The sequence below is a fragment of the Pseudopipra pipra genome, chromosome 11 (assembly GCF_036250125.1).
Source record: "Pseudopipra pipra isolate bDixPip1 chromosome 11, bDixPip1.hap1, whole genome shotgun sequence".
Classification (NCBI taxonomy): Eukaryota; Metazoa; Chordata; class Aves; order Passeriformes; family Pipridae; genus Pseudopipra; species Pseudopipra pipra.
Window position 1 is genome coordinate 17,189,894 of NC_087559.1, and position 26,263 is coordinate 17,216,156.

General features: G+C 41.3%; 1 protein-coding gene and 1 long non-coding RNA gene across 10 annotated transcripts in view; one reads left to right on the forward strand and one right to left on the reverse strand.

The window, feature by feature from the left end:
- Nucleotides 1-26,263, forward strand: part of DOCK3 (dedicator of cytokinesis 3) — a 189,303-nt gene that overhangs the window by 129,651 nt on the left and 33,389 nt on the right. For 7 of the 9 annotated variants that reach the window (XM_064667892.1, XM_064667899.1, XM_064667900.1 and 4 more), the window contains exons 21-35: nt 295-395; nt 1,650-1,731; nt 5,901-6,071; nt 9,492-9,684; nt 10,192-10,319; nt 11,283-11,429; nt 13,456-13,554; nt 15,709-15,803; nt 17,685-17,760; nt 18,463-18,563; nt 18,821-18,879; nt 21,002-21,150; nt 23,451-23,536; nt 25,402-25,428; nt 25,548-25,643. In XM_064667892.1, the coding sequence (XP_064523962.1) occupies nt 295-395; nt 1,650-1,731; nt 5,901-6,071; nt 9,492-9,684; nt 10,192-10,319; nt 11,283-11,429; nt 13,456-13,554; nt 15,709-15,803; nt 17,685-17,760; nt 18,463-18,563; nt 18,821-18,879; nt 21,002-21,150; nt 23,451-23,536; nt 25,402-25,428; nt 25,548-25,643 (1,610 nt within the window). The remainder of the gene's footprint in view (nt 1-294; nt 396-1,649; nt 1,732-5,900; nt 6,072-9,491; nt 9,685-10,191; nt 10,320-11,282; nt 11,430-13,455; nt 13,555-15,708; nt 15,804-17,684; nt 17,761-18,462; nt 18,564-18,820; nt 18,880-21,001; nt 21,151-23,450; nt 23,537-25,401; nt 25,429-25,547; nt 25,644-26,263) is intronic. The other 2 variants (XM_064667896.1, XM_064667895.1) reach the window with 2 other exon arrangements.
- On the reverse strand, nt 22,686-25,592 carry LOC135420423 (uncharacterized). The gene is made up of 2 exons (XR_010433516.1): nt 25,523-25,592; nt 22,686-23,596 (listed from the first exon to the last, which is right to left on the reverse strand). It is a non-coding gene; the product is annotated as an uncharacterized LOC135420423 (long non-coding RNA).

The following is a 26,263-nucleotide window of genomic DNA, read 5'->3' on the forward strand; positions in this document are numbered from 1 at the left end:
TTAAGTTTCTTGTCATCATGTTGCTAGTATCTTACTTCTGTGAAATATAAAACATTCAGCTGGATCCAGCCTTACGTGTTCTGTAATGATCTTGGGTGAGGAGGGCAGGACAACCTCGGCAGATCTGAGGGCAGCAGTATCTGCTCTCACTTGGGAGAAGCAAACAGTGACACAGACACTGCTTAAAGGAGCTCATGTATTTAATTGTTCCTTAGCTTGGGTAGCTTGTTTATAGATACTTAGCAACAAAGTGCAGTTTCCTGTAGTGTGGGTTCACTCCTTCATCTCCCCCAGGTGTTCATCATAAACCTGCTGCGTGACAGCAAGTACTTCCATTTCCGGCCTGTGATGGACACCTACATCCAGAAGCACTTTGCAGGAGCTCTGGCTTACAAGTAGGTTTTGTTTATCCACCACTGGAATGATGTCACCATCAGAATCACACCCTTCCTTTCAGCAGTGGTTTCCAAAAGTAGAATTGCTCAGCTGGAAGTTTTCCAGTACAGCTGTAGGGAAAAGCTGCCGAGTGTCACCTGAGTGTGGCCAGACTTGGGCATTTCTCTTGCCCTTCTGAACTGGCAAATCTTACTTTCTCTTTTTTTTTGACTGAAGAGACACTCACTCAGCAACAGTTCATTATCAGTCTGTACTAATGAGCTACCAGGAGCAAACACATTCCTTGTCTTAAGGATGTTGCGATACAAGCCTGGAGTGAAAGCTCAGAGAAGTAACTTTAACTTCCTTTTCCAGACTAGACAGGTTTTCACATAAGATGATGTTCTGTTTGATTGCAATCTAATGTCAGCAGATCATAAATTTAAATTTCAGTTACTTTGAGGATTCTGCCTTATTTTCTAGTATTCAAAGAGTCTTGCATCAGATAATGAGATAGATTTTCTTAAAGCAGTAACAGTTCTCATTCAGGGTGTTGCTTTTCTTTTCTCTTAGACCATTTCCTTTGTATTTTTGAGAATATTTTATCTTTGGCCACAATAAACTATTAAAACCAGCTTATAATTGGTTTTGATTGTTTTAAGCCATTCACATTTGTATGTAATTAAAATAAATATATTCTGTCAATGGCAGGTACAAACCCATAGATACTATACAACACTAGAAGGCATAGTCATGTTCAGAAGATAAAAAGGTGTTCTGCTTTGTGTTGTCACCTCTTTCAGACAAAACAAATGGTTTTTGTTAGTGGTGTCTGAAATAAAACATGGTTTTAATACACCATTATAACAGTCCAGATGGTGGTGTGTGCTTGGGAAAATAGATGTATGTATTTTCTTTGTGATCTTAGTTTCTAAAACCTTAGACGAGAGCTGAAATTTCTTATTACAAAAAAAAGATATATTTTGGTCTTAGAACAATGCCTTTACCAAAGCTGTCTCTTTAATAACATCTTTTTTCTGTTGTCTTAGCGTTCCTTATGATCTAAGTCAATTATAGAGAAGAAATTTTTTTCTGGTTTTGAAACTTAAATAAATGCAAATATTACATTAGTTCACTGTCAAGGACAGCTATAACTGACCACTGAAATGAAGTGAAATGAGGCTGTTTTGTAGATCTCTCCCGACAAGCAAAATGTTTGTTGCCTGTCTGATTTTAAAACAGTGCTGAAGGTTCCTTTTCCCTGTGCACTGCAGGGAGCTGATCCGCTGTTTGAAGTGGTACATGGACCGCTCAGCGGAGCTCGTGCGCCAGGACCACATCCAGGAGGCAATGAGGGTATGTATCCAATGGAAGGGTTGGCTGTCAGTCCCATCTGGGACTGCAAGCTGTAAATACACTCAAGGGTAGTGTGGCACTGACTTGTTATTTGTTTAACCAGATTTTTTCATATAGATATATATATATACCCTCAATTTTAATTTTAGGGAGAGATTCACTCTTGTGCAGAAAAAAATGAAAGAATCATGTATCCTTAAGTCCTTTTGCAGCCCTGTGGAGGATTTTAGTAGGACTTACATCCATGCCCAGTGCACTTACACTCCATTTATGTGGTCTGCCCCATGCCCTTCAAGCAGCAACATTTTTAAATGTAAAGGTGCTGTGGATCAAAGATTTGCTTTTCGTTTCTGGCTGTGGCACAGCTCCATTGTACTATGGGTTGAAGCTCTGGAGTATTTTAAGCAGCAGATAAATGAGCCTTTAACTGGATGGAGATTTTTTGAATTAGCACTGCACAGGGCCTGAGCCACAGTTCCATGACAAGAGTACGATCTCACAGCAGGGCACGGCTTTCCAGTGGGGTGTGAAACACCAGGAATGTTTTTGCTGCTATTAGGGAGAAATCAGAGAATAAATCAAGTGTTAGTTTTACCTTGTGTAATTGTAAGCCAGGAAGATGGTGTGTCGAGTACATGAACACAAGATTCCAAAATTTGCAGGAAGGTGTTTCTCCTTGGTTGAATGTTCTGTCTCTGCTGCTGTGCAAACACTTGGGTCTGGGCACTTGTAGAACTGGTACCAGTGGCAGCATTGGCACTTGGTTTTTCTCACTTGTCAGTACAAATAGGTGAAGCATCTCCCAGGGGAAGCACGTCACTGCCATTGACTCACTTTCCATCCTGTTAGGATCCTACTCAGATTATACAAGGGTATTTAAACCAGTGTTTAATTTGTCCTGTGTAGCTATTTACATCTTCTTTGTCGTGTTTTTCAACCACAGATTCATAGGGAATGGTAAAAATAGGGCAAAGACATCTTTTCAAGAAATTATTCTTTTTTTCCCCCATCCTTATCCTTCCTCCTTTTTTTTAATTGCAAAGAAATCTATTAAAATTATGAGATGAGAGGAAGATCTCTAGCTGGAATGACTTCGAGGAGGTTTTCTTCCCTCTCAAACCACTCATTAGTGCTATATGCAGTGCAGCAAATGGAGATGTAGGATTTTGTCCCTATGTGATCTGCATATTTTGAATGTCATAGCAGTCCTCTTTGGAAATAGTAGCAGTATGAATGCTGGAATGTCTCTCAGAAGCTGGGATTAGTCAGCTTACTGTTTGTGAATAAGGCATGTTCTGTCTAGGGATCCAAGGCAGCTCTTTGCCTACTGGGAATCTCGAGGACTTGTAGCTGTTCCCTCCATGAGTGAGGTCAGTTTGAAGACCTGACAGCCCAAACCTTTCCAAACACAGGAATTACAATTACCACCAGAGTCTGTGCAGACCTAACAGCACATCCTCCACCACCCACACTGCTGCCACATCTCATTCAGACAGTTGCCTTTGCAGGTGTATCTTGGAGGCCCAAATTAAGATCTTTATTTTCTTTCTGTTACAGCCAAGTGATTGATTTCATTTCCTTCTTTGTTTCCAGATTTTAATTCAGGCATTTGGAGCAAGTTTGTACCAAACCCATTATCATTGCTAATGTGTCATTACCAGTGCTAGATTGTACTGTTGGGAATTTCTATGGTCTTTGCTGTGTTCACTACATTCCTTGCATTAGTAGTTCTTATACTAAGAAAACAGAATAGCTCCTGATCCCTTTTTCCCTGAATTAGCTGTTAAGTGCAGTACCCTAAGGCTGGTGTTGAAATATCTCTGCACTCTTTTTTGGCTCTTGACCAGTCTTGCACATTCATGATGGATATGCAGATGTCTCATAGGATTCTGTTTTTAACCCTGGCAGTAGCAAGTGGTGCTCTAGAGTATTTCTAAAATTTCTCACCACCCTCAAGACTGCTCTTAATTCTCAAAAAACTCCTGTGAAACTCTAGCTTGTCTCCTGAGGAACTGTAATGAAAAGGACATCTCTACCTGTGCTAGAACACATTATATCATGCCCCTTTATTACATCCTATACCAAGCTCCACATAAGCTGCATCTGGGTACAGCTGCCTGTGCCTCCCTGGAGCCTTCTGTAATGAAGTGTCCATGAATGGTCCACAGCCAGTTTTATTGTCCCTGCTAATCATGGCAAAACTTAGGAAGCTTCTCTAGGAGATGCCCTTCCAGCTTCAGTTATCTTCCAGTAGTGGAACCACGGGTGGGTTTTGCCTGGATTGAGGAACCTGCTCACAGGGGAGAGGCGTGTGCTCACCAATGGCATGAACATGCAGACAGACTACTCTTGTGAGGGACCTCCTTTAATTTGATGCTGATTTTTTTATACCCTGCCAAACATAAGAGAAGGCTGGAATTTTATTTCAAGGCACTTCTGTGTCTTTAGGCACATACACACATCATGGTTGTGATTTTGTAGGTAGGTAGAGTCAAAGTTATTCCCAGGTGCTGACTGTGCTAACGAGACTTGGTTTATGTTTTTAACATCCCAGCCACGTGCCTGCAAACACATGGAACTTTGCACTTCACTGCCTGTGTGGGCACATTGTTCAGGTTCTAAGGATGTGCAGAGCCCTGCCATTTCCCCTTCCACAGGGAATTATGGAAGTTCATACAGAAATCTTCTGACTCATTGCAAAACATAAGCTTCACATTGAAGTTACGAGCTTTCAGGTTAGAATTATGGTTGTCTGTACCAAAGCTATAAAACAGCTCATGTGAGCACTGACTGTGCTGGATTTGGTGTTAGCACAGAGATGTTAACCTGGAAGAACTGACTGTGAACCAACTGGCCTTTGTCTGGAAACCTGCCAGAAATGCAGCTGTTCTTTCCTGATGAAGTTCTTTGGTGTAAGGAAGCTTCACTGGGAGATGATTTAATGCAGAAGTATAAATAATGTACTGCTGAATTGCCAAAGCTCCATGATTTCTGAAAAAGGGAAAAAAAAGACTGTCAGAGCCAGTGGCATTTTTGAAATCTGTTATTGCTGAATCTCCAGCCTCTTTATTTCCTGTGCTGAATTTTGAGGATATCATCAAACTATGCATCATGATCATGTTTTCATTGTGAATCATGATAAGGGAGGGAAGTGAAGACCAGTGTCACAGTGCACACAGTTGTGTGCACCAAGTGATCAGAAAGGCTGTGTGGGATGTCACCCTGCAGGGTTGGTGTCTGGGAGAACTGTTGATAGGTTGGTAACTTGTCCCAGCTGCACAGAACACTGTGTTTCCTTCATCGCCGTTGATAAGTGCAGTTCTCTATAATGCCATTTACAAAATTTTACAGATGTTTAGGTTGCAAATTCAGATTTCCCCTGAACGTGTCACAGAACAACTTACCATTCTACCACAAACAAACCCAGTGCTAGTCCTGCATCTCTCACACATCATGTACTGGGTTGAATTCCATCTTGGGTGTGGGTTATTCTCCCTCTGCTGGGTGCTCTCCAGGTTTCATGTGGGATAAAAAAAGGAAGACACCTTAATTTATCACAGTGTGAAGTAAAGAGGTGCTCACTGCAGTGCTGCTGCTTGCCCTGTGCTGCCAGAGGGCTTCACGTGCTGCCCTTGTCTCCTGTTTCTGCATCTGCATTTATTTCTGTTGTGCGTGTGGCTGCCAGAAATAAAGGTGAACGTTGCTGTTGTGTTCAAACTGAAAAGTAGATTTACTTATTTCCAGGTAACTGTTCTGCCGTTCTAATGACAGTCCACTGATTGTAATCTAGATTAGCTAGCTCAAATAATCAATGGTACAATTTGAAAGTAAACTGGAGAACAGCTTCTTTTGTCACTTCAGTCATTGTACCAAGATTTTCCTAAAATTATGTAACTCATATTTGTCTGTTTGACTTCAGTGCATAGTTTTTTTGTTAGTGGGACATGCTAGTAACAAAGATTATTGGTTGAGAATGGGTACTTGCCTATGAGTAGCTCTTCCTTAACTGAATTATATAACTTATAAAACCTGTTTTTCTTTCTCTTTTCTAAAGCTGAAGAATTTAGTAATTATGCACCTAGAATCTTTCCTGGTTCTCTTTAAAGCTCCTTTATTTTTCTTTCTCTCTTTTTCTCTGTCTTAATCTCCTTCCACTCCTGCTCCTTAAGGCCTTGGAATATCTTTTCAAGTTCATTGTCCAATCTCGGATCCTTTACTCCAGAGCTACTTGTGGAATGGAGGAGGAACAGTTCCGCTCCAGCATCCAGGAGCTTTTCCAGTCCATCAGATTTGTGCTCAGCTTGGACAGCAGGAGCTCTGAGACTCTCATCTTCACACAGGTTTGCTATTTTTTACACTTCCACTGGCAAACCAAGAGGCAGCTGTTTTCTGCACGGGTAGTAGTTGTGGGCACATGGGGATTAAATGCAGATTAATAGAGTTTTGCCCTCCAGCAAGCTGATGATTCTGGAAAACAACACAGCCAGTAGCTTTGCACGGGTGAGCTGGACTGTGGGCTCTCAAGGGGAAGGTGACTTGTCACATGAGAACACAGTTTTTGCTCTTCACAAAAGTAAACTGCATTTTTAAGTCTCATTCACGTGTCTGACTGTTGGCCTCAAGAATTTTTAAATCCTTAATTATAGTAGTTCAAATCAATACTTACAGTCATAGCAGCATCACAGTAGAGAAGTTCAATTGACGTACTCACAGTCAGGTAAACTTAATTCCAGCATACACTAAAATTATGGTCAGAATCATGTGCAGCCTGACCACAAGCATGTTGTGATACTCACATTTCATACATCACTTTGAATATGGCCCAGGGGACTTCACAAAGACTTCACATGAGCTTAAGCTACTCCTCAGAGTGAGTGAGGATGGTGCTAAGTTTTGATTCCTATTTTAAAGATCACTGTAGTACATTACATACTTCTGCATTTGAAAGTTCTAAACAGTAATGTCAAAAGTGCTGCATGTGCCTCTGCTCAGGTGTCAGAAGGGACCACCTAGAGTTCCCTGGTAACATGAAGGTGGTTTGTCCTCACTAATACAGAATTACAGATGTTTTGAATGCCTGCTGTGGTTTGCCATAGCAGCAGCTGCTGTGAATGGTGCAGCCAGGCAGTGACTCCGCTGGTTAGGGAAGCTGCCAGTGCTGTGATCTCTTTCTTAAGGAGCTGCTCTGAAAGCTTTCGAGAACAGCTGCTCTAATCTTTTATTTAATCACCCACTAGTGGGTATGGTAAATGGGCCAGGAACATGAGAAATCAGTGCACAGAATTTTGCAGACAAAGTGAGGGGAATAGAAGCAGCATCTTATGATTGTTTTCCAGTTGTGTCGGTCACAAATACAAAGGGAGACTCACTTTGAGGATGGGGGTATTCTCCCTTTTTCTCTTTGTTTCTCTTTATTTATTTTTCCCTCCTTTCTCTCACTATGGTACTTCTTACTTTAGACTTTTGTAATTTATAAAGCCTGTCCTTGTTTAATCTTTGAAAAGTTTGCTTTTTGTTTCCCCCTTGCCACTGTGTTGCCCCTCGATCCCACTTGCCCCATAGGCCTCCCAGCCTGGAGGGCAGGCGAGCGGAGCCGGGACTTGTGCCCCACAAAAATGTGGGGGCACGTCAAGGCCGTCATTTAACTGTGTAAGTAACGACCCCACAGCTGCACAAGTGTTTTGTCATGGATGTTCCCAATTAATCTCTCTTCCTTACCCCAAACCCTCTTTTTCCTGCATATAAATTGGAATTTCACGTTTAAGTGGCTGGTACTTTGAAACTAGGAGATGTGGAGTATTTCAGTATTAATGGAACAGTTTATGGCATCCACACATTGAAAAGACAGTACTGAGGGTGTACACAAGATTCTATAAGTCAAATTGTTCAGGAGAGCCAAGGATTTGTTTATATTTGATTATTAGTTCTGGAAATCTGGACAACTGGTAAATACCTATAGAAATGCTCGAGGCCCTGGCAAACATAATTTCCCTCACACTTGTGCTCGTCTCCAGGATATTTGAGAGATCTCAGTATAATTCTTTCCAGCAACGAGAGTAAAACTGATTTCCTTCCTTCCAGGCAATTAGTTTGACATGAGTAATGTTCCAGCCTATTTTAGGGTGTTGCACAAAAATGGGCCCTTCAGGGAACTGATGAAATGATGAAACCTCAAGGGAGCTCAGAGCTTCCTGAAGAGATCCCATACATCCCCTCGGATTGCTGCTGGATCTACAGAAATCATTCTGCTTTACAAATAATAGCTAGAAAGTTGAAGAAAACTTCTGTAAGGGGGCCAGCATTGTAATTTCACTTGTATTGTCCCAAAGATAAAGATTTGTGACTGTTCCAGGCTTCCAAGAGTACCATGAGCTGTTGAGATGACTCAGACTTGTTGATTTTGTTAGTACATGGTATGTATGTAGCAACAAATAGGTGACAACACCCGGGAGGCTTTGTGGGGGTTTGTGTAATCTGAGCGGATGGTAACAAAATGAGGTGTTGAAAGAGGTAAACTTACATTCAGAATAATTTAATGAGCTCTACAGTGTTAGTTGTAAAAATAACTTAGACTTTGCTCAAACACTATTAAATAGATTTTGTTGTTGTTTGATGGAAAAGATACTTGGAACACAGACTCGGCAAAGGACGAGGCTGGGTATTATATGGATTAGGGGAGGCATGTCAGTATGAGGGAGGTAGAGAAATGTTTATGCAATGGGAAAACAAGTCTGTGAGGAAAAGGAAATACTGAGAATACTGAAGTGGTGAGATTCTGGAAAGGCAAAGCTGAACAGAGATCTGCACAGATTCTGGTACATCTGAACTTCTGCAGAAACTCATTGTGGTTTGTGTGGAGAACTTTGGGCAGGAGAGGTGGAAATGGCACAAAGGGAAGAGTGGAAGTGGGGCCAGTTCAAGAAAGCAACCATGTAGGAATTTAAGTGGTTATAATGAGGAAGCAGGTATGGACCTTGGCTAGGATACAGAGGAAGACAGAGAAGAATTATAAAACATTAGAGGTGTGTGGCAGTTTTCTGGTAGGACATCATGTCTGTGCAGCTTCAGCACAGGGCAGTGCATGGAATTTTCCACTCTTGTGAAGAAATTAATTGAAAAATGGGAAATAGGAGATGAAGAGGTTTTTGTTGCTGTTGTGCTGGTACTGTTTGCACTTGAGGAAGCACTTCCAAGGATAACTCCAGCTTACTGGAAATATCTGTTACTGCAGGAATCACATGTGCACTCGCATGATGTGATGCCTCCTTCACGTGAAATCACACCCCACCCCCTGTTGCAGAAATCCTGATGTCACATGGCAGTGCTGCTGTGGTTAAGGGTCTGCCAGCATGTTCTTCAGGATATTTTCTGAAGAGTTTTAACTGTCTTGGGTAGTTGCTTAGTACAAAAAATTTGTGTGGAACTCTAATCAGAAGCAAGTGTTGTATTTATTGAAAAAAGTAACTCAACAGAAATGGACTATTTTTGTCCTCTGATACCTCAGTTTTTTCCTGTGTTTTAAGCTGTGTCGTGAAGTGCAGCCTTTGAAGCTGTACCTGTGTGCTCCACTTACTGTGAGAGTATAGCAGCAGCACTTGATGTTTATATACTACGTGTGATTCGTTCACGGCGAACTTTAGGAATCACAAAACCATGAACAGCAGCCATAGCAGCCCTCCTGGCAGACCCTTACTTCAGTTCTGCTGCTGCTCCCATCTCACCGCCCCGGCTGCAGTGACAGAGTTCCCGTCCCTCCCCAGGCCGCCCTGCTGAACTCCTTCCCCGCCATCTTTGACGAGCTGCTGCAGATGTTCACGGTGCAGGAGGTGGCCGAGTTCGTGCGGGGCACCCTGGGCAGCATGCCCAGCACTGTGCACATCGGGCAGTCCATGGACGTGGTGAAGCTCCAGTCCATCGCCCGCACCGTCGACAGCCGCCTCTTCTCCTTCTCAGGTGAGGCACCGGCACCCAGGGCCAGTCCTGCTGCTGAGCCAGAGCACAAACACATTGTGTTATTTGCCAGATCTCACTTGATGCTTTGCATTGCTCTGCTACTGTTGCCATGGATAGGAAGAAAACCTCCTTTCCTTCTTATGCCTGAAGAAACAGGGGGATAGTCATGTGAGAAACCCACCACATTCCTTAAAAGTATCATTAATCTTCACGGTATAACTTCAGTATTTCTTCAGCTCAGCCTTCTAGTAATTCTTTTAAGAACTGAATGAAAAACGGTTGAAGATTGTGAGTTTATTTCACACATAAAAGTGTGAATGAAAGAAGTAATGAAGGTAATAGTGGGAGATAAAAAGCACCGTTGGGTTTATCTTCTCTCAAGTTAGTGCACTCAAATTATTCTTCTCAGTGAGAATGGTAACAGCACAGAATCTTCTTTAAACCATCTGTTGTAATTGTTCATTGATATTTTTTTCCTTAAATTTGAAATTATTTTCCTTCTTTCAGAGTCCCGGCGCATCCTGCTACCTGTAGTTCTTCACCACATTCACCTTCACCTACGACAGCAGAAGGAGCTACTTATCTGCTCTGGGATCCTCAGTAGTATCTTCTCCATAATCAAGACCAGTTCTTTGGTAAATCTGCTGCTTGATTTTATTTTTTTTTTTTAATTCCACCACTGATTTAGTAAAATGAAGACTGAGAGATTTTTATAGGTTAATACAGGTTTTTCGAAGAAACTTTTAAAAACAAAATTCTGCTAACTGTCAGCAGGAGAACATCTGAAATGCGGGTCTGGATCTGTGTGTGTGACTCAGAGCATTCTGATTACACAGGGTTCTTGCTCTTAAAAGGAGAAAAACGCACACACATTCACCAGGTTTGACACTGTTTAATTTTCTTCATCCAAGCCCAGAACTTCGATGTCAGTGGAGTTTAAAAGCTCTACACAGCTCGAGGACTTGTAGTTCTGCAAGAGACAGTAACTAGCACTTTGTGATTCACATTAAGAGAATACTCTGAAATTATCCAATCAATGAAATCCCACTTAGTTCTGGAAATTGCTGCTGAGTTTAAACACCCAGCTTTGATGGTCATAATACTCTGATCTCAAATGGTAACCGGATCATTTAAAGCAATGCTCACAAAGAGGGGCTGGGGAAGCTTCCCCAGCTGACTCTAAAGTAGGAAGCTCATGGTGCTAAATATAATTCAATGTGTATTTCCAACTACAAGTCATGATTCTGTGTGAAAGGAATGAGATGGAAGGTATCATGGAAATCAGCTAAAATAATACTGCCATGGAATAAAGGTTCCTGAACATAATTTGATCCCATTGTGGTTCTAGACCTTTGATTATAGATTTACCTTTATGGCTGTGACCATGAATGTTTCCATCAGAGAGTGTCGAGGTAACGCACACGCGCTGGCAGAACAACAGGATCTGGGACCACTGAGGAATTTGGTTGCACTTTGAGCCTCTCTTACGGAGCTCTCTGTCCAGGCGAGCTTGTGGTATAGCTGACTCAGCAAAATTGTCTTTGCCAGTTCCATTCTCCCCAGTTTCTAACTGTCTGTTTGCTCACCACTTGCTGTAGGAGGGAGATGTCGTGGAGGAGGTTGAGATGATGGTGGAGAGCCTCCTGGACGTGCTTTTACAAACTCTGCTTACAATCATGAGTAAATCGCAGTCTCAGGAGGCGGTAAGAGGGCAGCGCTGCCCGCAGTGCACAGCAGAAATCACTGTTAGTAACTAACAATCAGTTTCTATTTCCTGCTTCTCTAACCTCTGGTTCAGTCCCTCACCACCACTGGCACCTCATCATCATCCCTGCTGCATGAACACCCAGGGCTTTGGCTCTTTCCCTTAATAAGCCACAAACCCGTTCCTTCCTCCATGCACTGCAGGAAGCAGTGGAGCTCAGGAAGCTTTTGTGCCTTTCCAGGTTATTTTCTTGTTTGTCTTTGCAGCTCTGATTGAGAGTTATTAATTAAAACTTGAGGCCTTGGGGAGCTGCCTCGAGCTTCACCCCTAAGTAGATGTCACCAAGGGCTAGATGAGCATGAGGCCGTGATTCCCAAGACTGAGAATGTGATAATGCTCAGTGATTGTCCCTTTTGCTAAAACACCCTGGAGACTTTCTGTCCAGGGTCCCAGAGTATTTATTTATTATACTTTTCCCAAAGAAATTAAGAGATCCTAAGTCAAGTGAACTGTTGAGCTTGGTGGGGAAAGAGGGAGTGTCCAGGCTGTGTCCAGGCTGCCAGCATAAGCCACAGGGAAGAAATTTTTCTTTGCTGTGCAATGGAAGAGAAGAAAAGGAATAGAATTTTGCCATTCAGCTTTCTTCTTTTCTGGATTTGTGCCCTTTCCTATTCTAGCCTATTTCAGTCTATTTTTGCTTGTCGGAGTCTCTAATGCAGCTTTTGCACATTGTGGGATGTTGAGCTGCTGTTCAGAACATCCTTTTTTTAGACTTGCTTTTTTGTCAAGTGGCTGAAGCCTCAGCGGTGCTGCTGGGGGCAGATGTGCACTAAGGTACCCTTCTCACACAAGGCTGTATCTTCCCTTGTTAGCTCAGATGATGAGATGTTCTTTGATACAGGACAAGGAAGGGGCTGGCTTGCAAATGTCCAGTAACCTCTCAGATTCCCTTTACTCCTGCCGTTTGACTTACTGCTGTTTACCACATGCCACCTCATAGAGAAAAGCACACCTTTCTTCCTAATGAAGTTCAGCCCTGTAAAGTTTATTGGAACAACCTTTGTCAAAACTTCTGGGTAGATGCTTGAGTCAATTAGAAGAAAAAAAAAAAAGAATGGGCAGTCCCAAGTCTAAAATCCCCTCGTATTTGTTCCTAAATTTACACATCACAGCACAGTGATATGTGGATTCTTACTAGATACTGCTCAGAATGTTGTCTGTATATTTTACAAATTAGTTGCTCATTGTTGCAGAAAAAAACAGTGTTGTGCAAGGGACTGGCAGTCAAAACACCCAGTACTGATGTTCTTGGCACTGCCTTGCTTTGTTCTCTTGGACAGATTGCTTAACTTCTCTGTGCTTTGCTTTCAGATTTGTAAAATGGGGGAGCTCCTCTTTGGAAAACCCTTTGGGATGCTGTGGTAACTGGTTAGGGGGCATCTGCTTTGCAGGGCAGAAATGTAATTGTAGCTCATGTGGGCTTATCCACACTGTACTCAGGGTATCTGACTGCAGTCCTGTCAGTACTGCAGCTATGACAGCACAGAACTTGGTGAACACTAATAAGCCATATATTTACAAGATTCCAGACACCTTCTGTAGCCCAGCATGATCCCAAGCTGTCACTGCTACACTGGTCTGAGCGTCTGAGCCAATTAGTCCCAATAATTCCTGGTATGTCGGCATGAGCTGCAGTCACACCTCTGATAGACACTGGTTATTAAGGGACTGAAAAAGGTGATTGTCAAAACCTGCATGCTTGGAGGGTGGTTCATTCACGTCTGTATTAATAATACAAAATTATTTTTGATAAGACTGCAACATTGGTTAAAAAACCTTTAAAACTGGTATCTGTGGAGGAGCCTCTGAGAGGTGTATTCCTGTGTATTAACAGTAATTGAGAAACTGTTAACCTGCAATACTTTTAATCTCTGCATGACAGCTTTCCCCTCATAGGCATTGGGGCCATTTCAGACCCCTCCCTTTATACCTTCCCCCGGGTTAAGTTTTTTATTTATGAAATTTCAAGATTGTCTGAATCAAAGAGTTTCTCATTTGGTCAACAGGGAGAATATGTCTCCTGCCTTTTATCTTTGCTTCGTCAGATGTCAGACACTCACTTCCAGCACTTACTGGACAACTTCCAAAGCAAGGATGAACTGAAGGTACACCAGGATATGATGTTTGTAGGGCGATTCCCTCAGAATGGGAGAGCAGAGGGGAATCTCTCCCCCATCACTTGCTCTGCTAATCATTCCCATCCACTGGCAGTCTGTTCAGGGATCTTCCTTTCACTTTTGTAATCAGAGGTGTTGTGTTGCAAGAAACATTTAAGACCACAGGGCACCGAATTAGCTTTATACCAGCAAATAAAGTCCCAAGATAGATGTTGTTCGACATAAAGGATATCGTAATTGTACCATATAAAACACACTCAGAGGAACAGGGCTTTTTTTAATCCTGTGAATGTGAAGTCAGTTGTAAAGCATTTTACTAGATGTTCAATATGCATTGGAGCTTTCTTACAAAGAGCATTGATTTTATGCCAAAAGAGAATTTCAGGCCTTTTGGGGGATACAAATGTCTCTAGCAGATGAAATCTTTTTTGGGAAAGCAGTAACCTTACCACTCCACTTGCTGCACCCTTCTTTGTGAACATTAACTTAAATTAGGGCTCTCCAGGAACAGCAGGGGTTGAGGAGGGGTGCAAACCTCGCTGGTGGCTTTTTGCCTCTGACATTTTGAAATGGCACATCTCACAAAAGCAGAAACTTTTTACCTCAGCTTCCATTGGGAGGAGGAGTATCTCCAATGACAGCCTGTTTAAAAGACAGAATAATCTTATAAATAAAGACAAGCTTTTATGTAAAATGCTTTTGGTTAGCATGGCACTCACTAAAATATACACAACAAGAACAATGTGATGTGGCAGGAACTTCTATTGCCTTAAGAAATGAAATGGAGAAACAGTGAGGAGTGCTTTCTGGATAGGCTTTCAGCTTCTAAATGTGTGTATATAGGGAGGCTGAATAAATCAGGGAGATGAATTTGGGATGATAAAATTCTTACCTTTAGGTCGCAGGAATGAGTGTATCTGAGGTTGATAGTTGTCTGACATTACTGCCTTTCTGGTAACTTTCAAATGGTTCACAGGAAAATGATTTGGTAAATTAATTCCTATTACATTTTAATATTTATTTTAAAAGCTATCTGAACTATAGTTCTTATGTCAGACCCATGAAAAAGGTCATTGAACTGAAATTTGTCTTTACGGCCATAAGAACAAACACTGTTGCATCTCTGATAATCTGAGGGTCTGTTCCAGGAGAGGAACAAAGGCTGAAGATTTTATATCCAAATGTTTTTTCAGCTCTCAGTTGACCTAATAAAATATATTGCTTTTTTTTCCCCTTTCAAATATTGCTATAGTAATATTTTCAGTATTTTTTCTGGCATGGAAAGGCATTATGTTCACTTATCACTGTTACACAAAGGGCAAAATAAGGCCAAAAGTCAAGGACCTTCTAATGCTTCACTCCGTGCTCAGTTACACCAGGATATTAATCACACCCCCCATTAAGGCATAATGGTAGGGTGGTTTTGATGAAACCCTGTGCTGTTACTTTCTGTGCCATCTTGATTTTATGTGGAAATTAAACAAAACAATAAAATCATAATTTGCGAAAACCTGGCATGTTTAATCCTCACTGTTGTTCTGTACAGACATAGAGGTGCAGGTACTCAAAACCCAGCAATGTCTTCAGGTTTGGGGATTTTTTTTGGAAAGCAAATATTCACCTGAATGTGTTTAAGAGCTCTTTGGTGCTGCATGTTGCCAGAAATGGGGTTTTCAGTTACTATTTTAAAAAGAGTGTGTAGGAGTTTTATTGGGCTTGGGTGTGTGGTTTGTTCTCGAATTTGTGACGTAAGTGCAAAGAGATTTGGACAGATGAATTAATTAAATGAATGCATAAATAAGTGATCATGAGTCCAGTATATTTGAAAATAGCTGCAAATTGACACTGGAACTCTCTGTGATAATGTGAGAAGTCATATACAATTATGCACATAGGAGGATTTTCATCTTACTGTAGAAGTTAAGATTTAAAAGAAGTTGCAACTTGTTCGGTACGTATTAGATGCAAACAAAAGGAACAGAGCCATATCCAAAAATATGTTGCTTCCATTTCCCAACTGAATGGCCTTGCAACACAAAGCTCAAGTGGAACACGCTTAGTTGAATTGCCTTTCTTGTAGTCAAGAAAATAGATTAATCTGCAGCTGCTGGGGATGTTTAATTTTTTTCCCCTGTGTGACAGGAGTTCCTCCTGAAGATTTTCTGTGTGTTTCGGAACCTGATGAAGATGAGTGTCTTTCCTCGAGACTGGATGGTGATGAGGTTGCTCACCAGCAAGTAAGTAAAGAAGCAGGTGCAAAGTGTTGACATTCTGTGTCACAATTCAGGCAGTTAAAACCTGTGATGCTGTGTTTCATCAGGCTGGGACCAAGACAGGAATTCTGTAGTGCTCATCCTCGTTCTGCTGTTATTTTAACACTCTGGACCAAACCTCTGTGTTTGTTCTGTTTGTTAAATGTTGCTGTTGGAACAGACACGACACTGAAATCCACTAGAAAGGTTTATTGAGGAGAAGAAAGCACCAGCTTGCACTTTTACAGCTCCTTTTATACATTTCTTAGGCACAGGTATTCTTTACAGACAGGTTAATTTCAAACACAGCAACACAATCTCAGGGCTGATAGGTTGACTCTGGCAGTTTTACTTTCCCACAGTCTCTCTGCACATCTGTTCTGTTATCTTTTATGTTTACGTCTTGCTCAGTCACTTTATCCAAAACAAGTTCTTGTTTCTCACGGACAGCTTTCCTCCTGGTGCTTTTCCCTTCTTTCAGGGGACATGGATATGTTGTCAGGGCTAATGCCTTCATTCTCAGTCATATTCTCATTCCATGTTAGGGTCTTGGTCCAGCCGAAATTCCCCACAGTTAAACTCTGCCAGTGTTCACAGACATCAAAGAGTTGGAAGTTCAAAGCCAAAGATGAGGGAGCTGCCCTGAGAGTGAGCTCCCCACACCAAGGGCTGCTAACAGGCCTCTCCCTCCCCTGCTCAGGGAATCATTGCATTGAACATCTGTGCCTTCCCATAAACATCACCCCTGAACCGACCTGGAGGGAGGACTCAGGTATTTTGGAAAGGGAGGAGCAGAGCCCAGCGATGGCAGCAGAGCATTACACACAGATTCTTCTCAATGCAGTTGTTATCTCCCATTTCAATGCTTCGTTTTGTCTCAGTTTGCTTGTGATGGGTTAAGCTCTGTGCTGTTGGGCTTGGCAGCAGTGCTCAACACAGGGTGGCTGGAATTATTTAGTAGTCTCCTTAGCTAAACTGGCTGTGGAATTACCACTGACTGAAAGACAGAGGGTTCCCATTACAAGGAAACACCATGGAAGTGTTCCTAAGGGCTGCCTGCTCAGCTGAGCTGAATGCTCTGAGTCCCCCCTGCTAATGAGAAGTGAAAGAAGTGCATTGCAGTATTTCAAGCGTAAAGACTCAGTGAAGTTCTGTAGGAAAAGAAAAGCCCACGTGAGAGAGCAGCTCCCTCAGATGCTGCAGGTTATCCCTTCCTTCTGGTGTTATTTTGCCACAAACCTTTACACTCACAGGTATATTTAGAAGTGTTACTGGAGTATTGCTTGCATGTGAATCAGATGTGCTTGCTTTTTTGATACTATTGCTGCCTTATCTACATGGTATTTATTAATTCCTGAATTTATCACATGCCTTGATTGCCTTTCACTAAGGTGTATTTAGCCACCAACAAAAAAACCCCACAGGATCAAAAATTGGCAAAATACAAATATCTTGAGTTGAATGTGAGGCCAGACAAAGGACCATTGTATAGCAAAGAACAAAGATAGCTCAAACTTTTTGAGTTGCTCTTCTCTGGGGAAAAAAATAAGTCTTTCTGCGTAAAATAAGAAGCAGTGTCTTCTTCCATTTCGTTGGAGGTCACAGGGCCCAGCCATGCAAAATAGACAGGATTTTAAATGCTACTGTGTGAATTTCAAAAGTTACAATATGGTGAAGGTTCTTAATTTTGTATGTTCATTAAAGCACAGAAAGAAAGGTGATTTCTGTGCAAATCTCACAGTGATTACAAAAAGAATGCTCATCTCTGTACCTAAAGTTAAACCAGCACCACCAACCACTGTAAAATGTTGTACTCCAGATTCAAATGTTCTCTTTTTGTTTTCTTCTCTTTGTTTTTGCCTGCAGTATCATAGTTACAACAGTTCAGTACCTGTCTTCTGCACTGCATAAGAATTTCACAGAAACAGACTTCGATTTTAAAGTAAGAATTGATTCTCAGAAAACGTTCTGACATCGTTTTAAACCAGCAGCAATAAAGGAGCAAGAGCTGCTCTCTGCATTAGCTGATTATATTTGCAACCTTTATCTGGGTGTCTGTGAGGAAGATGACCTGGTAAAGGACAGGGGTGGGAATCTGCTGTGGAATGCAGGGGAAGTAGAACAGATACAGCCTGAGATGAAATCAGGGAGATTGAGCCCTTTGTAAAGGAAACAACTATCTCCATGAGCAGTGGAGCTAATGGATTGTGCTGGCTTCCACACTGATGGCTGATGGAATGTAAACTCAGGCAATGCTCCTCCTGAAGTTGGGGTATTAATGGTCCTCCTCTCCCAAAGGTCTCTCATTCTGGCTGCTGACATAAAAAGGGGAGGAACACGGGATCTTAGACAGTGTTGTCCCTGTGTCTGATGTAGTTGAAGATGGGCAGCAGGTTAGTAGGGCAAAGCTGCCAGAATGTCCCTGGGGACATGTGCACACAGGAGGGCTCAAGTTTTTCAAGTTCTTAGTAGGTTTTAAATAATCCATTAATATCCTTAAGAGTTTAGTATCTCCATTGTAAGATACATAGTGATTAAGTTAAGTGTTAAGTCTTGATTGCAAAAAGGATCATATGTCTTTCTACACTTGTTTAAAGCTTAGTCCTTGGAGTGTGATGTTACAAAATTCTTTCCCTTGTCACAGGTCTGGAACTCTTATTTCAGCCTGGCAGTTTTGTTTATAAACCAGCCAAGTCTCCAACTAGAGAGTGCCACACCTGCCAAGAGGAAGAAGATTCTGGATAAGTAAGGACATGTTTTGTTGGGTCCCCACCTCAAAAAAGAGACTTCTTTTTTTGGGATTTATTATGGTACTTAGGAGTGGAAGTGCCTGGGCAATAAATAAGTAGATCTCCTAATACAGTGTTCAGTCAAGTTGTTTGGTATTTTATGTTGACATAGGTGTGAACTGATTTTTTTTAACAATTGGATTATTTTTTTGTTCACATCACTGCCTTGCCAGTTTTTGTTCCATGGGCAGTTGTGTCTCTCTTCTCTTTCAGATATGGTGATATGAGAGTGATGATGGCATATGAGCTCTTCAGCATGTGGCAGAACCTGGGTATGTCTCTCCCTCCTCTGACCTGCAACCAAAGCCAAAGAAGCCCCCATTCCCCCATTTCTGTTGGATTTTCTTTTTTTTTTTTTTTAACTTTTTGTAGCATTACAGAACACTTAGTTTCTCTGAAGAGGTGTAAAACCAGGAAGGACTTCTCTTCTCCCACCAAAACTGTTCAGCACTGTCCATCATACTTTTTTATTTGAAATAATACATTCTTAGGAATTTGAATGCTTTCTTCTCAGATGTGACAGTGGCAGGGAATTTTTCACAGCTGTAACCAACTTTATAATTTTTTAGATGATTCAAAATTATAGACCCACAGAATCATTTAGGTTGGAAAAGACACTTTTAAGGTCATCAAGTCCTGTCATTAACCCAACACTGCCAAGTGCATGACTAAGCCACAGCTGTGTGTGTTTGATAATAAAGCCCAGCAGTGGAATACAGTAAAGCTGCTTTTTTTTGGTGTCTTCAGGTATTTAGTATGCATAACAAATTCTATGTTACTACTTTAAAAATTACAAAAGAAAAAAGAAAAAAGAAAAAGAAAACAGAAACCCCAACCCAAAACCTACAAGAGCCCTGCCCACAATAACACAACATTTGTGCTGAATTTTCAACTTCTGCAATTCATTTGACCTAGACATTTTACAAAATGGGAAAAATTGTATCTCTCCACAGGTCTCAAAAGGGAAATGGAAGTTTTTCCCCTGGGACTTGCACTTTTAGAAGTGTGCTGAGGCAGTCTTGGGTTTGGGTAATTCGGGATTTAGAAGAGTCAAATAACATCTGAACTGAATCAGAGCAAGTCCAGCTGGGCCAGTATCCTGTCTCCATCAGGGACCAAAAGGAATACCTATGGAAATGTTTGAGAAGGAAGCATTTAGTATTCTAGAGGAAAATACCAAAATGTTTGCTGATGGAGATCACAAATACAAAGAACAGGTGAATCATTAAGAGGGCAAAGGAGTGATACAATTCAAAATGGATAACTTGATAATGTGGCTACAATATATTCAAAAAGCCAGAAATGAATATTTTATGTGTAGGAATGCAGGTAGGAGTGCTGTTCAAGAAAACAAAGACTACAAATGTATCATGCTGGTAGTCAGCTGAAGGGGAGCTACCTGTAAAATGCCACTGTAATCTTTGAGAAAATCTGCAAGAATTTTGAGTAAGACAAGTGAATAACGTTAGTGCCACATCTTTTTTCGTAAGTGTACTTGATTCTAGTGAGTTTCCCTGGCCCTGCCTTCTACAGCTTAAAAAAAACAACCAAACACAAAAACAAAGCCAACCCAAAAGGAAGGCAAGTTGGGCAGAGTTCAGACAGCAGTCAGGAAGAAGACTATGGAAGCAAGAAAATGCCTTATTCTGTGATGATGAATAAGGCTGGTCTGTCTGGCACAGCTGAGATGATACAGCCAGAGCTGGACAGAGTTCCAGAGCATCTCTGTGGGAATAGAAGATAACAGATAACCAGAAAGTGATGCACAAACTCAACTGAGAAGTGAGAAGCTGGTTTTAGACATGTAGATACAGATATTTATCACTGAATGCTGTTCCAAACGTGGCTCCTTTGAGTTACTCCCTGTGACTGTGCAGTGACGTGGCACAGAAGAGGCTGTCAGCAATATGCCTCAGGATTCTGTTGGAGCAGCAATTCCACTTGGTCTCAAGTCTGTTGGGAAACTGGAACTGCCACAGCACCAAAGGATGAAGAGCTCTGTAGTTCTTTGAAATCTAAATGTGTTCTATTAACTACTGTTGTTCTCACCAGCCCTTTCAAAATCTTCTTCATGAATCAGAAGTATCCCTGGCCTCTTTTCCCCCAGTTAGTCTGTTTTAGTTTGGTTATTTCTGACAGTTTGAATTCCTTTGCAAGTAAAATGCACTGACAATTCTTGCTGAAGGCTTTCTCAGTGAAATTAAAAATGCTCTTAGAGACTTCACAAGGTGTAAAGCAAATACAGGTTTTTCATTCCTTTCAGGAAAAGAATGTTTGGTTTTGTAATGCCCATGCCTACTACTTTGTACATGTCATTATTGCAGGGGTTCTCTGTTTTCTTAGTGGCAGATAACAAAGGCTTTTATGTAATTACATTTGCTTTGTGTTGTACAGGTGAGCATAAGATTCACTTTATTCCGGGAATGATTGGCCCCTTTCTCGGTGTTACGCTTGTTCCACAACCAGAAGTGCGGAATATCATGATCCCTATCTTCCATGACATGATGGACTGGGAGCAGAGAAAGAATGGCAACTTCAAACAGGTGAAGGCACTTCCCAAGCATTCCCAGTATTCCTTTTTTTTTGCTCTGTCTGTCTGCAGTGTCCAGCTGGAAGCAAGGAGTTTGTATTTGTTGACCTGTTTCTGATAGTGAAGATGTTGTCAAGTAAATATATATAAAAATAGAAAATTGGAAGCATAATTCACAAAAGTATTACAAGACTCCCAAGATTGTTTAACCAGTGCACTGCAGAGCAAACTGCATTTCCCATGGACATGGAGAAGAGGAGGGATGTGCTCAGCACATCAGAGATGGGGGGGGAATTTTTGTAAGTGCTGGGCTGTCAGTGTTCCCACTGGTTTCACTTAGATTATTAGTCAGCCATTGAATGGGCCAGGCTGAGAACCAAAAATGGAGATGTAAGAGTCAGCCAGTATTTTTGAAAACAGTGATCTCTGCTTCTGTGTCTTCAGCTAGGAAGTGGTGTTGTATAATTATATCATTATACCCTGCTTTGAAACAGACTTTGGAGCTGTATTTATTTTAAGAAACTGTAGCAGCTCTCCTGGAAGGGTTAAGTCCAGTGACAGCTCTGCAGTTTCCACCTGCTGTGAGCTGTGATTGCAAATCAGGGAGAGAAATCTTCATCATTCTGTTTCCCAGTCGTGGTCAGAGAACTGCTAAATTTTCCACTGCAAAACAGATCCTGAAGTGCAAAGCATTGATAATGAAGGATTGGCTTAGACTGGATCCTCAGATGACAGTGTTTCATTGTCATTGTGCTGGGGCAAGTATCTGCAGAGAAGTGCTCTGAAGTAGTAAATCATCATTAAATTATCATTATTCATGTGATTAATTATTATTCACACAGTCATTACAATGCCAGATCTAATCTTTCATTCCAGGAGAACAGCAGACCTTTCCCATAACCTGATCTATTAAAGGCTGTGTGGAAAAACATTATCAGGAGCTTATGCTTTTCTTCCTCTTCAACTCCCCTGATTGCTACTGTTGTTATTATTTAGTACTATTATTATTGCAGTAGCATTTGATCATGGTCCTCTTTTCACTTGTTTTAACATAACAACAGAACAGTCTCTGCTCTGGCATTTACAGTTACGAGCACCTACAGTCATCTTCAAGTTTCTGGACCTGTTTATATTTTTTGTATCAAGATGAACTCTTCACAATCTTCATTTAGTTTTTATGCTCACTAATGTATTCTGAACTACAGCTCCAAGAATATTTCTTAAATTACTTGTGGAGCAAATTTCCACATTGTTTTATGAAGCATATATCATAACTTTCCAAGGTTAAAGATGGAATAATCATCTGTATTACTAAGAATGAAATAAATAGTTAAGTAGCACAAGATATAATAAACCTCATTAACAATATCTGCTGGAACCAGGGAGTTATTTGCTTTGCAGTGTAATGCTGGATAGCTGGACACAGGAATTACTGATTTCTGTCAAGTCATTGTAGATCACAAGCAAAGGGAGGGTGTTTTAATTGCGAGCTTCTCTTCACCTTTTGAATACTCAGCTGGTTGTCAGAAAATATAAAAATCCTGGAAATTAATTTTCAAGCCTTTTTTATTTTCTTCAGTAGCTCATGTTTTAACAAGGTTGATTCTCAGCGAGGCTGGATAACAATGCAGTCTGATTCAGGGATGAAGTCTGGTCTCCCTTTAATGATTTCAGCAGCAAGAGCACCAACTCCATTTGTGTGCCACTGGGTGAACTGCTTTTCCTTCTCATCTTTACTTCTTTTGCAATTTGGCAGCTGAAAAACATAGAGAAGCTCAAACTATGCTTGTCTTTAAATAAAAACAAACCGTGTTCCTGCACATGGTTTCAGCCTTTGGGAACTTCTGTCTTCATTTGTACTGAAAGTGTTTTTTCTGCAGCATTTCCCAGACTACTTGAAATTGTTTTGTTTAATGTTAGATACATTGATTTCTGCACTTGAATCAATTTTATGAGAATATCTGATATCAAACTTGATAATAGGATGTATTAGATTTAGGGTGGGAATTAATATGTATTCAAAACATTTCTAAAATAAGAGAAACATAGTAATGCTGTTGTGGCCCTTTATATGAGTGTGAAAAGCAAATGTGTCATGTAGGCATAGAGAGGCTTGACAAAACAGGGTTTAATGAACAAATAATCTTACAATATAACGATGCCTGGGTGTGGGAAATCAGTTACCTCCCAGCAGAACCACCACAGCAGCCCAGTGGTGATGGATGTTCTGTTGTGGGACAGGATTCAGTTTACCAGAGGTACTGGTTCATTGAAAGTGTGTCTGAGTGATTGATTTGATCCCTTTTCCTCCAGGTGGAAGCCGAGTTGATTGATAAGCTGGACAGCCTGGTGTCCGAAGGAAAAGGTGATGAGAACTACAGGGAACTCTTCAGCCTGCTGTAAGCTCTGCCACCTTCTGCTCCTCTGTCTGCAGGGCCAGGGAGAGTCAAAGCACTGAGCTGTGGAGAGGGCACTGAGCTGTCAGCCACAGCACTGAGCTGTGGAGAGGGCAGGAAAGGGCCTCCTGCCAGGTTTTCATGGCATGGCTCAGGGAAGTAGAAATACATCACTTACATCAATTACATTTCTGAAAAGAATATAAAACCCTCAATTCTTTGTGTTCTTTCTGTGACATCTAATGTCAGGCTGCACAGGTAAGTAGTTATCATCCTCCTAGCAAAAACTGATTTGCTAGAGGAGCAGGTGCCCTTGTTTTTCCACAGCAGTAAATGAAATCCTGGCCTCAGCATTGTTTAGAGACACAGTGCACTGCAAGTCAGACCTTGTTGGAGCAAAGGAGATTTTCCTCATCATTTTCTTTTGCTTCTTCCAATTTTTGAAGGCCATGTTTTGGTTGGTTCAGCAGTTGCAAGTTGCTCCCTCCAGAGTCCATCATGACACTCTATTTCCACTCCCTTTCACACCAACAATTTGTACCCATAAGGATAAACTTGAAGACTTTATGTCTGACTTTACACGTAGTTATCTTTGAGTATTGATCCGTCTCCAAATTTCATTTCCAGTGATCCTGTTTTATTTCAAAAAGACTTACTTTGAACTCTGACAGTCCAGAGCAGCTAATCCAAAGCTGTTAATATCCCAGTGAGCCAGAGGGATCATTAGCACAATTTTAGCCACATATTCCAGACAGTTTTATGTGCCCCCCAAGAGCACACCGGCCATTTGAGGCATAAACTTCTGTTTTGCCAGAACCAATACTTGTATTTTTGAATTTGCAGTTGCACATTCATTCATTGCAAGCTAGATAATCCTGCCCTTCCTATATGCATATCCTCAAGAAGTATGTAAATGTATTCGGTTTGGATTTGTGTATATTCAGCCTTGGGAAGCCTGGTACCTTATGAGTACAGATAACACAAAGCTATTTCAGGGATAAAGGAAAGAAAATATCGATTTATTTTTTTTTAATTCACCTCCAAGAGGAATAGTGTGCAGTTCCAGTTGAAGTCATTTGTTACCTGAAATGTTAAGAATTCAAGGACTGTAGCTTGTTACTTATTTTTAGATGATAGTGACTGGATGTATTACCAAGAAACACAGCCTGGAATTCCAGCAACCAACCTGTTAGTTTATATTTGCCAGTAAGTGTTCTGAGAACAAGCTGAGGAAACAATTTGAGGAAACAATTTCACAAATTAATCAATGCTATGTGAAAAAACAGTTGAGCCTGAATTCTACTGTCCAACTACACTGCTGGAAAGGGAGCTGGCTCCCTTGGCTGGAAATCATCCAGTACAGAAGAGTTTGCCTGACATCCAGCAGAATTTCTTCCCTAGAAGTGGAGAGTCCTTTGACTGGAAATCCAGTTTCAGGAAAGTAGCATCTAAATTTCCTTTCTTTCTTCACTTTTTAAATACAATTTTCAGTGTTGTAGCTTTCTCTCATCCCTCACAGCTCTCTCCCTGAGATGGGTGCTTGCTGTACTGTCTAATTTGCTAGGCAGGAACAGGTTGCCTTTATTTCCAGTTTAATTAAATTAATTCAGGGTTGGTTGGTTGGTTGCTGATTAGAAATGAAAGTTTACAGAGGGATGAGCAAAGAAGAGGTATTTGCAGTAGGTTTAGACTCCTTTCCAATTTCTGACTGCAGTTACCAGTGTTTAAGCTACAGGCAATAACGTGGGAATCAAGTATTGCTGTGAGTGTTGCTCTTTCATATCTTTTAAATGGCAATGTGAGGATATTTTTCCTTCCCCTGTCAATTCTGTAATCTCCTTGTCTTTGCTTCCTGCTGCCTGGAGTAGAACCCAACTCTTTGGGCCTTATCCCAGGTAAGATGGTAATTCTGTGAATTTTTTTATGAGGGAGAAACCAAGTTGCCTGAAGCAGTCTGCATGCACTGTGCCGTTCCCCTGGAAGCCTCACCTGCTGTCTTTCCATCTCCAAACAGTTTGCTGGAGAAGATTGAGCAGGAAACTTGGCGGGAGACTGGAATCTCTTTTGTTACATCAGTTACTCGCCTCATGGAGCGTCTGCTTGACTACAGGTACCTGGCACCACCAGGAATGTATTCTGAGCATAAGTTTGTGAAGACTTAGTACCAGATTCCTACAGGGAATATTTTTAATCTGTAGTTTTGTACTAAAGTTTGTTCAGGTTGCTAAAACACTAATTCCTTCCATCATTGAAATGATCTCAACCAATTCAGCAAAATAGATGCTAAATGCAAGAATGATCTCAAAAGCCCTGGTGAACCAAGGGGTGCTGGATGCCTCCTCCAGGCATGCAGGGGTGGAGAACTTCACCTGTGGGAAGTCTGCCATGTCAACTGGTGACTCCTGTGCAAGATTCCTCTATAAACTGGGCAGCCTTCATTTAATTTTGGACTGAAGTTTGCAGGCCTGTCCTGTCAATGCAGCTGAGCTTTGACTCAGTTACCAGAAGTATTTTAACTTCAGATATATATAAACACACAGAGAGCTTTTGTACAGTAATAGACAATTTGAACCCATATAGAACTGGCCCAGATATTTCTATCTTTAGCCTGCTGACAAGAGTTCAAATAAATTTTTCTTCTTCTGCTGCTGCTCATTAGAGGTGAAAACCCTGGGACTAGGCTGGGTGTTCTGCTGTCCCAAATCCTTTCCTGTGCTTTTTAGTTTGCTC